The 18,250-nt window shown below is 43.2% G+C and overlaps 1 protein-coding gene across 2 annotated transcripts in view; it reads right to left on the reverse strand.

The window, feature by feature from the left end:
* Positions 1-18,250, reverse strand: part of OXNAD1 (oxidoreductase NAD binding domain containing 1) — a 96,120-nt gene that overhangs the window by 66,671 nt on the left and 11,199 nt on the right. For both annotated transcript variants that reach the window (XM_040432316.1, XM_040432315.1), the window contains exons 3-5: positions 13,736-13,896; positions 13,326-13,392; positions 10,877-10,983 (exon numbers count right to left, since the gene is read on the reverse strand). In XM_040432316.1, the coding sequence (XP_040288250.1) occupies positions 10,877-10,983; positions 13,326-13,392; positions 13,736-13,857 (296 nt within the window). In that variant the 5' untranslated portion in view covers positions 13,858-13,896. The remainder of the gene's footprint in view (positions 1-10,876; positions 10,984-13,325; positions 13,393-13,735; positions 13,897-18,250) is intronic.

The raw sequence follows: 18,250 nt of genomic DNA on the forward strand, positions 1-18,250 counted from the left end.
ACGGATCAGTTTCTATTTTGTTTCACATTTTTAAAGGTCTGCGCATGCACAAACCGGAAGGACGGATCCGGCATTGCGTTATTTTGAATGCCAGATCCGCCACTAATACATTCCTATGGGGAAAAAAAATGCCGGATCCGGCATTCAGGCAAGTGTTCAGTTTTTTGGGCCGGAGAGAAAACTGCAGCAGTCAAAAAGACTGAACTAAAGACATCCTGAACGGATTGCTCTCCATTCAGAATGCATGGGGATAAAACTGATCAGTTCTTTTCCGGTATTGAGCCCCTAGGACGGAACTCTATGCCGGAAAAGAAAAACGCTAGTGTGAAAGTACCCTTACTTACAACTTCTTGATCATTTTTTATCCAATTTTCTGGGGGAGTGACCAAAAAAAAAAAAACCACTGCATTCACTACAAATAATAACTGAATAGTTTGAGAAGTTTGGAAATATTCTGACACGGCGCTACTAGTGATGTTTATGTTTATTTATGTCTATTTATTTTGTAAAATAATTTCTAATTTTGTAAAATTATTTCTAATTTTGTAAAATTATTTCTAATTTTGTAAAATTATTTCTAATTTTGTAAAATTGGCAATGGGGGTGATTTCAATTTTATGATTTTTTTAAAAAATATTTTTAAATACATATTTTACTGTCATTTTTAGTCCCCTTAGGGAACTTGAATATGTCATCTTCTGACTGCTTGTACCATAGACTGCAACAGTCTATTGCAGTCTATGGGATTTTGATAGGAACTCTATTAAGGGATTAACAGACATCTTACCACGGCAGGCCTGGGAGCCTTCACAAGACCCCAGGCCGCCATACTAACCAATCGGAATCCTGTGATTTCGACTTGGGGGCTCTGATCAAAGGGAGCCCCATCCCTCTGTCTAATCCTTCAGATGCTGCAGTCGCTACTGACCATGGAATCTGAGGGGTTATCTCCGATCCAGGTCACTGATGGTGGGCTGTCAACTGTATAAGGCTTCCTTCAGACTTGCGTTTTTTTGCCTGATCCGGCAGGGTTAATAAAAAAACGCTTCCGTTACTGATAATACAACTGACTGCATCGTTATAAGCAGATCCGGTTTTATTATCTTTAAAATACCCAAGACGGATCAGTCATGAACTCCATTGAAAGTAAATGGGGGACGGATCCGTTTTCTAGTGTGTCAAATGGATCTGTCCCTATTGACTTGCATTGTGGGTCATGCCGGATCCGTTTTGCTCCGCATCCCAAGATCGAACGCAACCAAACAGAACAGAACGCATTTTGGAGCATTCCGTTCTGTTCAGTTACATTTTTTCCTCATTGACAATTAATGGAGACAAAACGGAAGCGTTTTTCCTCCGGTATTGAGATCCTATGACGAAAATGTAAACGCAAGTGAGAAAGTAGCCTAACACAGCTCGCGAGCCCGCTCATGCATCCCTTAAACCTAAATGTGGTACAGTAATGTTAACAGGTTCCCATTAAACAGAATCTTAAAAAAACAAAAAAAAAAAAAAACAAAACAAGACGGAAAAAGACATTTGCATCCCTTTCCTGGCAATACACTATTTTTCTTTTAGTATCACATAACCATATGCCCCACCATGTCGACGACATAGCCTTAGCGACCTTTGTATAAGGCTATATTTTTAGGCTGTGGTTCTATATTTGGTACATGGTTATCTCATTAAGGAGATAAGCTGTAAGACAATAGACACTTCCTTTTTTGGTACTTACTAAGCAAAACTTTACAAACTCCAGGAAGCTTTATACAAATTTACAAACTGGCAAAGCTGATGCACAATACAAAAAAAAAAAAACATACTAATTATACACCATTGCTGAAAACCCCCCCTCTCCCCCCACAAGTACAAAAGTGCAACAATAAAGAAAATGCATGCTAGAACACTTAACTGTTAAACAAAAGGATCTTCATACAAATTAATCAAATTCTGTCATTTTCAATCTCATTTCATTGAGACTAAGAGACATCAAGTAATATTAAATTGAAAAAGATATCAGGAACTATACTCTTCAAATCCTAAAAAGGCATTATATTTTCCTGTATGATTTTCAATGGAAATATGCCACCTAGTGGTCGATTTGAATATCACAGACACACTGTTAACCATGACTGTAACATACTAAATATAGTAATATTGGCCCCAAATTTTATTGACCGGCTGTCTAGACCTGCAGCAGGTTTATCACAGGGGCTCAGGCTGGAGGATAAATCTGGTGCAGGGAGAGACACTTTTCCCTGACTCTATACCAACTATTGGTTGGCTTACTTTGAGACAGATTTTTATGCCAGAACTGCCCCAAAAGTTTGGAGCAAAATGGTGCATCTTAGGCCTGTCCCCTTCCCCAGGAAGCTACACCCACTTTCTGCTAAGTGTGTAAAAGAGACAGGCACTCTAACAAATAGGGCTCACATGGAAGAGAGAATTTCTTGTAAAACTTCTATAAATGTTTATTAAATTAAAAAAGAAAACGCACAAAAAAAAAAAATCACCTAAGAATCAACATAAATCTTAAAATATAAATAATAAAATATAGAGATGAGAATATCCCAATAGATGTCTCCTATGGATAGTCCGCTTTTTGTTTGTCAGCAGTGATTTGTCTGACAGATGGTCATCTAATATCGATGATTTCCATAAAGGTATATTGTTCGCAGGGTCAGTGGGATTAGTCTCTTGTGTCAGGGTGTCTGTCTTCAATTAGTGAGAATAGTTTTGTGTCTTAGGCTGGTTTCACACGGGCGTTGCGGGAAAAGGTGCGGGTGCGTTGCGGGAACATGCACGATTTTTCCGCGCGAGTGCAAAACATTGTAATGCGTTTTGCACGCGCGGGAGAAAAAAAAAAAAAATCGGCATGTTTGGTACCCAAACACGAACTTTGGGATCGGGGTTGTGTAAATTGTATTATTTTCCCTTATAACATGGTTATACGGGAAAATTATAGCATTCTTAATACAGAGTGCATAGTACAATAGCGCTGGAGGGGTTAAAAAAATAATAAATAATTTAACTCAGCTTAATCCACTTGCTCGCGCAGCTCGGCTTCTCTTCTTTGCTGTGTACAGGAAAAGGACCTGTGGTGACGTCACTCCGGTCATCACGTGGTCCATCACATGATCTTTTACCATGGTGATGGATCATGTGATGGACCATGTGATGACCGGAGTGACGTCACCACAGGTCCCTTTCCTTTACACAGCAAAGAAGAAGACAGAAGAGATGCTGGGCTGCGCGAGCAAGTGGATTAAGGTGAGTTAAATTATTATATTTTTATTTTTTAACCCCTCCAGCGCTATTGTACTATGCATTCTGTATTCAGAATGCTATTATTTTCCCTTATATCCATGTTATAAGGTAAAATAATAAAGATCGGGTCCCCATCCCGATTGTCTCCTAGCAACCGTGCGTGAAAATCGCACCGCATTCGCACTTGTTTGCGATTTTCATGCAGCCCCATTTACTTCTATGGGGCCTGCGTTGCGTGAAAAACGCACAAAATAGAGCTTTCTACGATTTTCACGCAACGCACAAGTGATGCGTGAAAATCACCGCTCATGTGAACAGCCCCATAGAAATGAATGGGTCCGGATTCAGTGCGGGTGCAATGCGTTCAACTCACGCATTGAACCCGCGCGGAAAACTTGCCCGTGTGAAAGGGGCCTTAGGGTTCTCATTTATGGTTAGAAGGATGACGCATACACTGTTGAGGTATAGTCTTATGTATTACATGCGTAGATATGTAGTTGAGGTAGGGTTTTATGGGTAAAATTCATGCAATGGACTTTTTTTGTCTTTCCCCTTCATATATCACTGTATCGTCAGGGTTTGCATATGACACATACAACGTTAGGTAGAGGCTTATATATTACATGCGTACATGTGTGGTTGAGGTGAGGTTTTATAAGTAGAATTCATACAATGCACTTTTCTTGTCTTTCCCCTTCATATATCGCTGAAGGGATAATGTGGCGTCAAGACACTCTAGTGGTGTGTATTATCATGTTACTCACTGTTTGGCGACCCTCCCGTGGCATCCCACATGGATGGGCTCTCCTGGTTTGCGGTGAGTATTTCTCCAGCGAGATGCAGTCAAGCGGGTCCGACCATAGATCTCGATGCGCTGTGTGTCAGCGTCTCAGGTGCACCACTCCAAATCTTGCGAGACTTAACTTTAGTGTCCAGTATGCGACTGTCTTTAATCTGTGTTTTATCGAGTGGTTAAAAGTCCATTGTTGGCCAGGTTTTTGTGAATGAAAGTTGCCTGCAAGAAAAGCCGGGTCTGGCCGAATCAAAACTTTATCCTCTAAAATAGTGGTGTATGGAGGATTAATGGAGATGGCCTGAATCTCATTAATCCTGTGAGCAGATGTTAAGGCTATTAGAAGGTACAACTTCAAGGTGAGACATTTAATGGAGATGGTCTCTAAAGGCTCAAATGGAGGTTGAGTTAGAGTCTTTAACACTAGGTTTAAATCCCAGGGAGGAGGTCTAGTGGAAGTTGTTGGGGTGAATCTGGCTACTGCTCTAAAGAACCTGGACCATGCGACCCCTGCTATGATCTGACCTGATCTGACAAAGCTGACAGAGCCGAGACGTGTACCTTCAAAGTACTACTTGCTAGCCCTAAATCCAGTCCCTTCTGAAGGAACTCTAAAATTAGATGAATGGGAGCAGAAGAGGGGATGTCATTAATCTGGATCTGAGCAAAGTCTAGGATTTTTTGCCAAACCCTAGCATAAATAGCTACCACTTTTTTCCTACTCTTCAGAAGAGTAGAGATTAGGGCGTCAGAGAATCCCTTTTTACCTAACAAGTACCTTTCAAGTTCCAGGCCGTTAAATGGAGATTTTTTTAATGCCGGGGTGAAAAACTGGGCCTTGGATCAATAGATTCTAGTTCTTTGGAAGAACAAAGGGATCTGAGATTGACATGATTCGGAGCCACGTGAACCAAGATCTTCTTGGCCAAAATGGGGCAATGTGAATAACTCTCACCCCATCTTCCCTGATTTTCCGTAAAACACGAGGAATCAAGGGAAGAGGAGGAAAGGTGTAAGCTACGGGAAAATTCCAGTTCTGAAGAAAAGCATCTATCCCACAAGGGGATCCCGCCGGGTCTAGTGAGAAGAATCTCTTGACCTTCCTGTTCTGGTAGGTAGCAAAGAAGTCTATGTCTGGTTGTCCCCAGAGGGCCGCTATTTTCTTGAAAATGGATTGGTCTAGCGTACATTCGCCCGGAGAGAAAAAATGGTGACTAAGAAAGTCTGCCTGTCTATTTCCCACGCCTCCGATATGTACTGCTGAGATCGAGACACACTCTTTTCTGCTAATTTTCTGGACTTCCTGCATCAGAGTTGTGCACCTTATGCCCCCTGTTTATTTAGATAAGAGACTACTGTCTTGTTGTCTGTCATGACCCTGAGATCTTTTCCTCTTATTCTTGGGAGGACAGAGCTCATTGCAAGGCGTACCACAGTTAGTTCTTTTAGGTTGGAGGATCCTCTTTTCTGTATATCCCTTTAACGACCATGAAGCGAGATCTCTTGGATTTGAGCCCCCCACCCCAGGGGCTTGCGTCTGTAGTTAGACATATCAGGTCTTCCAGCTTACATGGCACTCCCTGAATCAGATTGTTCTCCTCCAGCCACCACCTCAAGCTCTGAAGAGTAAGGTCTGACAATCTTATTTTTGCCTCTAGGGAGTCGTTCTTCTCCCAGAATGACAGGATTTCCCACTGGAGTACCCTAGAGTGGAGTTGCGCCCACCTTACTGCCAGGATGCATGATGTGAGGGACCCTAAAATAGACATTCCCTTCCTCATTGTGATCACTGGGTTCCTGATCAGATCTCAGATTTTTTTCCTGGACAAGGATTACTTTTTCCTGTGGTAAAAAAAAACATTTCTGGCAGGAAGAATCTAATATCAGTCCCAGAAAAGACTGCCTTATGGTGGGATCTGGTCTTGACTTTTCCAGATTCAAAATCTAGCCCAAATTTCTGATACTGTCAATACTGCTGCTCTGCAAGCTTCTTCTGTTCCCCCTACTATCAGAAAATCGTCCAGATATGGTATGAAGAGAAAATCATTTTCCCTTATGTGAGCTGCCATTTCTGCAATTATTTTCGTAAATACTCTTGGAGCCATGGACAGGGCAAACGAGTGCTAGGACGCCAGCTTTCCATCCACAGTGTGCCATTTCTCATAGGCGATTCTGTGATAACGTCACGTCCAACGCTGAGCGCCGGTCACGTGATACGTGCCGCTCTCCCCGCCCTAACTCCTTGCCGGAAGCTCCTCCTCCTCCCCCTGGGGTCTGTGCCTCTAGCACATCACCAATGTCGCCAGGCACTGCATGCTCCAGCACACAAAGTACTCCCTCAGGAGTTTTGCTGTGCCTCTGCCCGCCCCTTTCAGCGCACCAGAGATGCCACAATATAATCCCGGGAACGGCAGGTACGACGGGGAGAAATCCAGCCCACTACAGGGGTCAGCGTAGGAGCACCACCAGAGGGAGGGAACCTGAAAGGAAAAAACTGCAGGCTTCCCCAGAGACAGGAAACCACACTAAATTGGGAGGAGAGTGTCCACCCTTTTATTATGCAGGTTTCCTGTCTGTGGGGGAAGATCCTCTCTCTCGTGGTGCGGTCATGGGAGAAGGAAAAATATAATCATTTTGGTATAATCTTAGTTCATACTTTGTTTTGCTGTGGTTTCTAAACAAAAATTTGTGTAGATTGAAAATTACACCTTCCAGTGATTCATACTGAATTTAAAACCATATCTTCTAGACCTCAGTAAAAAAAAAAATTATCATAAAACACATGTCCTATTTATGTGTATTTTCTACCTATTTTTCAATATGACTTTAAAGTACCTGAGATTTAAAAAAATAAAAATAATGCATAATGGCTGTGCTTCTTTTTACAATCTGTGAAGGAACTGGTGTTTTTTTTGGCTTCCCTAAAGTCTGCACAGCTAGATACATTTCTCTCAGAAGCAGGGGGTGTCTCCCTTCTGCCAGTACTGCATGCAGTGACCTCACTTTCCACTACGTTTGCTTTATTCTAGGAAGCTCAGAAAGGAGAGACGGAAGGAGAGATCAGACTTACAGACACACAGGTGCCTCTCTGCTCTTCAGAAGTGTATAGGCAGTTTTTCTAATCAGGCTCAGGAGCACAGCTAGCTCTGACACGTCCCCACTTCTTCTCAGCCGTCTAGAGCCTCTGTTACCAGGGATGGATCTCGCCTGACAACGTGCTGCAAATTAGGTGGAAGTGAGAACCCCATCGGCCATGACTTTTCAGGTGGATGCATGCAATTTTTAAATGAAGTGATTTAGAAATTTGTTAGTTACACCGTTCTCTATTAAAGGGGTTGTCCGGGTTCATAAGCTCCCCTTCACACATTTAGCCTGCATCAGAGCATTCTTTGCGCCGATGATCCCCCATGCACTGCGCTGCATTGTCCATTAGTGTCGGGATGACTGCTAGGTGGAAGCCTCCAGCCTCTAGCATACTGAAAAAAATCCGGCTATGTCACCAGTAGTAAACAAACAGCCCTTGTTCTGCACTATGAAGCGCAGGGCAAGGGGGAACATCAGAGCTAGAAATGCTCTGATGACAGGCTAAATGTGTGAAGGGAAGCTTATGTCTGGGTTCAGCTCTGTACCTGGACAACTCCCTATCAAACTGTTAGCATAGACACATAGCTGTGGTTCACCTGATTAAAATGCTGTTTGTCTTTTGCTGATCTGAGGCTTTGTTCCTGATACTCTTTGTTAGCATGCAAATGAGGCCTTTGGTGCAATGAGGGCGTCACCATTGGTCTTTTTACACCGAAGACCTACTCATTTCTGTGGCCAGCCCCTCCCTGGCTGCTTTGATTGACAGGGGCTGGCCACCGAAAGGGGCGGAGTTTGGGTGTAACAAGAGCAACAGTGGAGAATTCATTGCACCAAATGTAAATTGCATATTGAGAAAAAATATGCTAACTCGGGAACGGATCTTCAGAACAACAAAAGAAAAACAGTGTTGTAATCGGATGAATCACAGCTATGCGTGCACATAAAAAGTTGGATGGAGGGGGGAGGGGTTTCCTGGTGAAATATGGAAAAAAACACAGTAATGAAAACCACATTTACTAACATGCAGTTTTTGTGCAGCTATGAAAGTGACCAAAACGCTGAAGCTAAGGGCCTGTTACGCGGGGAGGTTTTTGGCCATAGAGCGTTCATTCCCTATCAATGCCCCGCGTTCAAAAATCCTGCGATCAGCTGATAAATGAGCAAATACAGGTTTGTCAGATGTTCACATCTTTTATATGGCAGTAAGGCTACTTTCACACTCACGTTTGGTGCGGATCCGTCATGGATCTGCACAAACGCATCCGGTCAGAACGGATCCGTTTGTATTATCTTTAACATAGCCAAGTCAATGGAGGGCGAATCCGTTTTCTATTGTGCTAGATTGTGTCATAGAAAACGCATCCGTCTTGAAAACCATTGAAAGCTCAGTTTCGTCAGACGGACACCAAAACGCTGCAAGCAGCGTTTTGGTGTCCGCCTTCAAAGCGGAATGAAGACTGATCAAAGGCAAACTGATGCATTGTGAGCGGATCCTTTTCCATTCAGAATGCATTAGGGCAAAACTGATCCGTTTTGGACCGCTTGTGAGAGCCCTGAACGGATCTCACAAACGGAAACCAAAACGCCAGTGTGAAAGTAGACTTAAATGCTTGCTTGTTGGTGGCACATCTCCCCACGTAAAGAGATGCCGACAATAATGGAAACATTCACACGGATGCGCACAACAGACAACTGCCCTGACGTGCTACATCCTCGATCAGCGCTCATTACAGGTAATTATCGGCCCTCTCAGTCACAAGAAATGTGCTCTTTAGAAGGTTTCTTTTACATCTACTTCCAGATAAAGCTTCATTAATTTATTTTATGCACTTATATAGCAGCACCTTACAGACGTTTGCATCATCATTATTTAATGACTGTATAATTAAAAGTTATGTAAATTTCCAAGCCTATAAATGGAAACAAAAATTGCTTTCATTATGAGGATGAACACCTCTACAGACATGGTCCTGCTCACACAGGAGTGCAATAGAGCCCCATTATAACATGCCTTCCAACCGAGTAAGAGGTATATTTTTAGGTCAGGTTTTGAGCCTCTGGATGTTAACAATGCTTTCACTTCCGGATATTGCTTTTTTAGTGAATAAAAAACAAAACTGAAAACCTTCTTTAACCCCTTAAAGGGGTTTTCCAGGATATGTAAGCGCAGCCTTCCCTTCATTGTTTACCTGCTTGCTGTCGACAGCGTAGTTGTGAGCAGGTGTAATTACAAGAAGCCATCCAAATCGCCTCTATGGGACAGCTCCTTCATATTCACTTGATCGGATAGGTCATCAATATTAAAATCCCGGAAAACCCCTTTAACTAAGGGGCCCATTTTTGAGCCGTAACGCATTTCTTGCGAGACTATTTGTATTTTTAATGGCACCATTTAATTTACCATGTCTGGTATTGGAAAACGGGAAAAAAATTATTTGAGAGGTAAAATAAAATAAATAAAAGAAAATACAATTCTGCCAAGGTTTTTTGGGTCTTGATAGTACAGCATTCACGGTCAAAAAATGACATGACATTCTTATTCTGCAGGTCAATACGATTTTTATTTTTTACTTTCTCCACAGTAACTTTTAGTTCCCTTAGTCTACTGGACCTGCATTCTTATAATCACTTGTCCCACAGACCTCAATAAAATACTATTGCGAGCTATGGAATTCGGAGACACTGCCTGAAGAGCCGTACCTTGTGCATGACTGTATGGGGAATTAAAGGGGTCTGAGCTGAACCCGGACATACCCATAATTTCCCCCAGGCAGCCCCCCTAATGATGCTCTCTTTTGCCCTGCGCTAGATCGCACAGGTCAAGGGCTCTTTTATTTACAATAACACACTGCCGGACGTAGGCTTCCACCCAGCAGTGTGTTCGGTGATGTCACCGACTCTGATGGGTGGGCTTTAGCGCTGCCTTAGCCTGTAAAGCCCGCCCATTAGTGCTGGTGACGTCACCGGGCTCACTGCTGGATGGAAGCCTCCACCTGGCAGCCCCATGGAGAACCCAGTACGTCACTGGAGCTCCAGAAAATGCCTTTGCCCTGCACGATTTAGCAAAGGCATGAACTACTCCGATGCTCAAGTCAGGGGGGCTGCCTGGGTGAAAATGATAGGCCTGGGAACCGGCAGAAGACCCCAGGCTGTCATGATAACCGATTGCAGTCCTGCATAGGGAGCCCACTGAAGTCCAGTTCACACAACGGATTTTGATAAACACACTCGACAAATCAGCGGGGAATCTGTTTTTTGTTGTTTTTTTCAGTTTTTTTGGTTTAACCAATTGGTGTTCACTTCAATACAAAGCTGAATTTTCAGTTTGAGGATTTTGGAGCAGATGTGCACTAAACAACGTGTGGAAACGCACAAAAACTGCAAAGACTTACATGGAGCAGTTTTTTTCAGCTTCCTATTCATTTCAATAGGAGCTTCAGAGCTGATTCTGCCCCAAGATAGGGGGAGTGCTGCTTCTTTTTTCCACGTGTAAAAAGAAAGTGCTGCTTCCCACTGAAATGAATGGAAGTCTGTTTTGAGACGTTTTTTGGGAGCGGATTTTGGGGCAGAAACACTCCAAAATCTGCACCCAAAAGCTCTGTATGAACTGGCCCTAACTCTGGCTAACCCCATAGTAAAGGATGCCCTATTGATTATCTGTCAGTGTGCTGTATCTGACGTGCATCTAATACAGTGCGAAAACATAAGAATTCACAATCCATAGTAACTTACCACTGTCCTGCTTTAAAAGTAAATTCACTGTTTTCCACAGCAAGGCGGATTCTCTTCACAGTGGAAGATTCATTGGTTATCCCGCAAACGCTTGCAGGAGAAATAATCTGAGAAGAAAACATCAAGCATGTTAGTCCACGGTGTATAATAGAATGACGGTGTGTCTTCTCATATAACTCTGCTCCTCTCTAAGGCCTAGTTCGCACTTCAGTGTTTGGTCAGTGATTTCCATCAGTGATTGTGAGCCAAAACCAGGTGCAGGTAAAAAAAAGGTGCAAATTAGAGATGAGCAAATCGAGTCTAGTGGATCGATTCATCTCACTGGTCAGTCTTCGTCACCTCTTGGCGGCTGTCCCCACAGGTGAAGCGCCCACCTGTCGTATATTTGGCGTTTACTCCACTACTGTGCTGCAAAAAAGTTGAAAATGATGGCGCACGCAACTTTTTGAGCTTTAGAAAAGGCCTCATGCGCCCTGCCGGATTTGCTATAACTTTCGCCATTTCCTATCTTTGGACGCAGACCTATTGAAGTCTAGGGGTCCGAACCACGATGCAGGGTGCCCACAGCCAGTGTCTGTGTTTTGTGGATCCGCTGTTCGCGGTCTGCAAAACGGACAAGGTGATGGGAATACACTCTTAGGTGACTAGGCTTCTCCAAGAAAATTAAAAAACAATTTGGCTCCTAAGTATTACGCTATGGCCCTATTTTTGGCAATATGCCATAAAAGGCTCCCGGATGTACACACTGAGCAGGCTCCATACGTCCGACGGAGGCCGTATGTGTGGCAGTATACCTTTCTTTACTTCATGGAATAGATTAGTAGAGAACATTATTAAATAACGTGTCTGTTGGAGGGCACACAAATATCTGGTTCTATACAGACTCAAAAAGGAATAAAAAATAAATTTATTCAAAATACACATTGTAAAACATAAAAAAAAAAAATATAAAAACAACAAGATAGTCTTATAACAAAGATGAACTGCTCATATGTGATAACAGGAAGCAACCGTTCAATAATACGCGCACGTAACACGGTATTCAATGTGAAGATACGATTAACGTTCTTTGAATCACGTCTAAATTCAGAGATAGGCCGTATGAACTTCCACGACCTACGCCACACTTATTGCACACACGTCCGTGCGATGTGCAAATGATTATAAATCAATGGTTATATTGCATTAGAACATATGTCCAGTTGTAACCATTATCCACCTGTGTAACATTGGTCGCATCCGGCCCAATATATTATAAATGTTGCGTACTGAAGGGTGGTCACACTGTCTCTCCTTAATGTAACAACACTTGGTAATTTAGCTGCTTCACTGGGATAAGCACAGGTAGATAGTTATATCCTCGTATCAGTAACACATACACGTGCTGCGGCACACTATACATCAGCAGCTATATGCATTAAACCACGTGTCCAGTTAATATCCTCCTATGTATTGCTTACAGCATCCCATTGTATGTGCTGCGTATCAAGATATAGGTAGTTCCACTGTCTCTCCTCAATATATTAACAGCACTCCGTGATTCAACTATTACACTGAAGTAAACACATGTATATGGTTACAGCCACACCCTAGTGGTAGTGTACGTTTCAAGTCCCCCGGGTGTTTCGGCTTCACGTCTTGAGGCTCGCTGTAAATTTGAGGGGATTGGCATTGAGTCGTTCGCCGTTGGCGTCCCACGTGTGTTTTGGCGTATCACGTGACGACTCCTATGTCTGTACTGTTACCACATATGAGCAGTTCATCTTGTTGTTTTTATATATTTTTTATATGTTTTAGAATGTGTATGTTGAATAAATTTCTTTTTTATAAAATTTTTGAGTCTGTATAGAACCAGATATTTGTGTGCCCTCCAATAGACACGCTATTTAATAATTCATAACTTTTTGACGACTCGGGGTGAGTTGCGGAGTGAGCACCATATCCATACCTGCTCAACCGGTGAATACTTACAATTATATTATTTTATAAAATGGAATACAGAAAAAAAAAATTATATATCATTTATATATTTTCATACATACATAGCGATGACAGCCCATGGACAGCATATCCCTCTGCATTCTTACACAGTGGGATATAGCACAGCCTTCTGGAATATTTTCGGAGCACCTCCTGACATATACGTCAAATAGAGGATGAAAGCATGATGTGAACAGATCTCTAATCATTATGTAATACATTGGAGACGTTCCGCTGCCAGACATTAGCCCTGGGTGTTTGTTGTGTGAAACAGCAGACACCCAGCAGCTATGACACTCCCTCCGCTCTGGATCCTGTGATATTATATATACACACACATATATGTTATCTGTCATTCTAATCCTGCCTGTAATAATAAGCAGATAGCTGCAGTAAAGTGATCTGTACAAACCAAGAAGCGTCGCCTATTAGGCTTAGAGCCAGTGTGAAAACTGTCACAGTCACTTACCTCTTGTCTAAAGGTGTTCGCTGTTCTCTCCAAATGATCAGTTTTTCTCTGTGATGTCATCCTCCGTCTACATTAAATAAATCCAGATTCCAGGGTTAGAATATACATTGTGGTTCTTAATCCACTAACAGATACTGAGGACATGGTTTGGCAATCTCAGTAATGTACAATTCTGATTAATGCATCCGACCGACCAGACAGATAAACAGAAGAATCAACTGTGCTGGCTGTACCGGGCTGAATAACGCGGCGTGATGCTACTTACGGAAGCCCTCTGTTCTACAACCGCAGCAACAAAGACCCACTGTTTGAGAGTGTGATGAATGAGCAACTCTTTCCTAAAACAACAGAACTGCCGTCGCATCACTTTTACAACAATATTTCATAGTGCCTGCAGACACATCACCCACCTATTCAGGATACAAGCGCACAAAGCTGGGGCCCTCGACAGTAACGAGGCCGGATGACTAGTGAAAATTCCAGTAGTCCCTCTGAGCACTTGATAGGTGGCAGAAACAGCAGCAAGAGCCATGGCTGGGGTCAAAACACTCTGACACGTCGACCCTTCAGGCTGGACGAGAGAGAAAACAAAGCAACGAGAGCATGACATCGTCTGTAGAAATCGGATCCTGACGTCACATAAAAAGAACGGCTACACACAATGCTTCTCTGCTGTGTCACACGGCTATTATACAGCTAAGGCTACTTTCACACTTGTGTTCCGGCAGAGGATCTCAATACTGGAATTAAACGGATCCGTTTTGATTTTGCACATCAGGATGCATCCGTTCCGTTAGGATGTGTGAAATCAAAAAGGAAAAAAATGGATCCGTCACTAAACACATTAAATGTTAATGGGTGACTGATCCGGGTTTTTAAGCTCAAAGAAAAAAAAAAAAAAGGATCCATCACCACCGCAGCTCACAGCGGTTTTGTGTCTGGTCACAAAAAGGAATGCTGCCGGAATGGAAGACATCCTGAACGGATCTCTTTCCATTCAGAATGCATGAGGACTAAACGGAAACTTTTTTTTCCGGTATTGCGAACCTCTGCCGGATCTTAATGATGGAAAACAACAACGCAAGTGTGAAAGTAGCCTGAGGCTGGGTTCACTTCACATTTTTGCCCTATATTTAAAAAGGATACAAAAGCGTAGTACACTATGCTATACCATTCTGTAGAGCCCAGTAAAAAAAAAAAACATATACGTTAGCGCATACATTTTTACAATACATTAAACGAAAGACAAAAACGTGATGTGAACCCAGCCTAAAAGGGTTGTCTGCTTTCTTAAATGAATGTGAATAAGGTCCAGCACATCAAGAAGGATACAATTAAAGGGGTTGTCTGGGTTCAGAGCTACCCCTATTTTCACCCAGGCAGCCCCCCTGAGGCTAGCATCGGAGCATCTCATGCTCCGATGCGCTCCCTTGCCCTGCGCGGGCTCTTGTGTTCATCATAACACACCGCCGGGCGGAAACTTCCACCCGGCAGTGTGTTCGGTGCTTTAGCGCTGCCCTAGCCGTTTATCTGGCTAGGGCAGCACTAAATCCAGCCCATCAGTGCCAGTGACGTCACCGGGCTTCCTGGCAGCCCCATGGAGAGCCCGGTACGTCACCGGATCTCCTATAAATGATGCAAAGGAGAGCATCGGAGCATGAACTGCTCTCAAGTCAGGGGGGGCTGCCTGAGTGAAAATGCAGGTATGTCCGGGTTCAGCTCTGAAGCCTGACAACCCCTTTAAAAATTCAGTCTTGAGTTGCTCTAAAGATTACATGGTGACTTTAACACTTTTTTCTCTGTGAAGGGAAACCCACTTATCTGCTCCCCGCCACTTGGTTCTTGGTTCCTTCAAGACTAACATTGTGCTCTCTGCGCTATGCTCTTTGTTTGTAAACTTCCAGCATTGACGGGGGTCACATGAGCTGCTGCAGCCAATGACTTACCGCAGCTGTTACGCAGGACAGCTGCTTTTAAGGCCTCATGCACACGACCGTGGTGTGTTTTGCAGTCCGCAAATCGCGGATCCACAAAACACAGATGGCGTCCATGCGCGTTCCGCAATTTGCGGAACGGCACAGACAGCCTTTAATATTAATGCCTATTCTTGTCCACGCAGCACGGACAAGAATAGGATATGTTCTATTTTTTTAGCGGGGCCACGGAACGGAGCAACGGATGTAGACAGCACACGGAGTGCTGTAAGCATCTTTTGTGGCCCCTTTGAAGTGAATGGGTCCGCATCCGAGCCGCCAAAACGGCGACTCAGATGCGGACCAAAACAACGGCCGTGAGCATGAGGCCTAAGGCTGTGAACACATTTAGGGGCATTTCGGATTTTAAAAAAAAATACATTTTTCCAATTGGTCTCTATTAAACATTTTCAACAGTTTGTCTCCTACAGATTTCAAGTCTCACTGAATCTGCAGACTGTTCTTTCTGATTCTCACTAAAACCTGTTAAGTAGCTCAGGATATAACCCTTAGGGCTCATGCACACGATCCTATGTATTTTACGGTCCTCAAAAAACAGATCCACAGTCCGTGTGCATTCCGTATTTTGCAGAATTGAACAGCTGGCCCCTAATAGAACAGTCCTATCCTTGTCCGTAATGTGGACAATAATAGGACGTGTTCTATTTTTTTGCAGAATGGACATACGGAAACGGAGTAACTTCCGTTTTTATTGCGGACCCGTTGAAATGAATGGTTCCGTATGCGGGCTGCAAAAAACAAACAAAAAAAAAACTGAATGGACACGGAAAGAAAATACGTTCAAGTGCATGAGCCCTTATCTCTACTTTCCTGACAGCTCATAAATACTGATTTCAGCTGAACTATCATAATGAGTTCAGCTTAGTATATTAAGAACATAAAAGACGAAGGGTTGAAATTTTTTGGGGATGGTCAAGTGGAAAAATTCTTTAGCCCAAGATAAGTAGCATACAATAAAAAAAAATATTCACCCAATGGTGTCCAAAGCCTTTAAGGTATCCATAGTTAGTCTACCATAGTTTCTGTAGTTTGCATAATCTACAGAGTGAATATTCCTGGTCTGAGCTAGGAGAACGTGGCTGGCCATGCACAAAACCTAGTGGAAAGTATGGTCCATCAACTATAGCCATAGCTGGCCACATAACATAGCACAGGAGGACTCACGGCTGAACTATTGTGGATGTGCGGCGCAGCTGTGCGGGAGGGCGCGCTAGAGACGGACCGATGCTACTATAATATACATGGACGTGTCCCGGTTGATCGTACCCTATAGTAGCACAAACTAAAATTGAACACACAACATTTTCCCCTTTTAGGTCACACTGTAACACTTTGACTGGAGAACGTGTGGTTTGAATTTAAAAATTACAAGCTACAAAAACTGTGATTGTGCAGCGAGGAGGAATAGGGACTCAGGGCATCCCTCATGATCGTTAAAACCTCCCCATGATCAGAAAATAATGGCTATTGTGGGACAACCCCTTTAAGACACAATGTCTAAACATTTAAAGGAAATGTGTTACCAATTTTTTTTGCCGCTAGTTAAAACCAGATGTTGGCACACATCCTTTTTGCATCATTCCTCTGTTATTTCTACTGGAATAAAATACCAATAGAGACACAATAGAAGTTTTCATCAGTGGGGTTCGGACTGAGGCCCTTTGTCTCTGTTGGACTCTCCAAGCGAGCGATGGATGGAGTTATAGAAAGTCCATAGACTATGAATCCGTACACCACTTGTTCTGTGAACTGTAAAGAGTCAAACAAATACGATTTTCTAATGCACTCTCTGTATAAATTCCTAACAGGTCTCCGTATCTCTGCTTCCAGCGAGGAACCTTTAAGGCCTCTTTCACACGGGCGTTGTGGGTGCGTTGCGGGAAAATACGCGATTTTTCCGCACGAGTGAAAAGCGTTTATGCGTTTTGCACGCATGGGAGAAAAATCGGCATGTTTGGTACTCAGACCCGAACTTCTTCACAGAATTTCTGGTTTGGGATCGGTGTTGTGTAGATTTTATTATTTTCGCTTATAACATACACTGCGTGCAGAATTATTAGGCAAATGAGTATTTTGACCACATCATCCTCTTTATGCATGTTGTCTTACTCCAAGCTGTATAGGCTCGAAAGCCTACTACCAATTAAGCATATTAGGTGATGTGCATCTCTGTAATGAGAAGGGGTGTGGTCTAATGACATCAACACCCTATATTAGGTGTGCATAATTATTAGGCAACTTCCTTCCCTTTGGCAAAATGGGTCAAAAGAAGGACTTGACAGGCTCAGAAAAGTCCAAAATAGTGAGATATCTTGCAGAGGGATGCAGCACTCTTAAAATTGCAAAGCTTCTGAAGCGTGATCATCGAACAATCAAGCGTTTCATTCAAAATAGTCAACAGGGTCGCAAGAAGCGTGTGGAAAAACCAAGGCGCAAAATAACTGCCCATGAACTGAGAAAAGTCAAGCGTGCAGCTGCCAAGATGTCACTTGCCACCAGTTTGGCCATATTTCAGAGCTGCAACATCACTGGAGTGCCCAAAAGCACAAGGTGTCCAATACTCAGAGACATGGCCAAGGTAAGAAAGGCTGAAAGACGACCACCACTGAACAAGACACACAAGCTGAAACGTCAAGACTGATTTTTCTAAGGTTTTATGGACTGATGAAATGAGAGTGAGTCTTGATGGGCCAGATGGATGGGCCCGTGGCTGGATTGGTAAAGGGCAGAGAGCTCCAGTCCGACTCAGACGCCAGCAAGGTGGAGTACTGGTTTGGGCTGGTATCATCAAAGATGAGCTTGTGGGGCCTTTTCGGGTTGAGGGTGGAGTCAAGCTCAACTCCCAGTCCTACTGCCAGTTTCTGGAAGACACCTTCTTCAAGCAGTGGTACAGGAAGAAGTCTGAATCCTTCAAGAAAAACATGATTTTCA

This window comes from Bufo bufo, chromosome 5 (assembly GCF_905171765.1).
Source record: "Bufo bufo chromosome 5, aBufBuf1.1, whole genome shotgun sequence".
Taxonomy (NCBI): domain Eukaryota; kingdom Metazoa; phylum Chordata; class Amphibia; order Anura; family Bufonidae; genus Bufo; species Bufo bufo.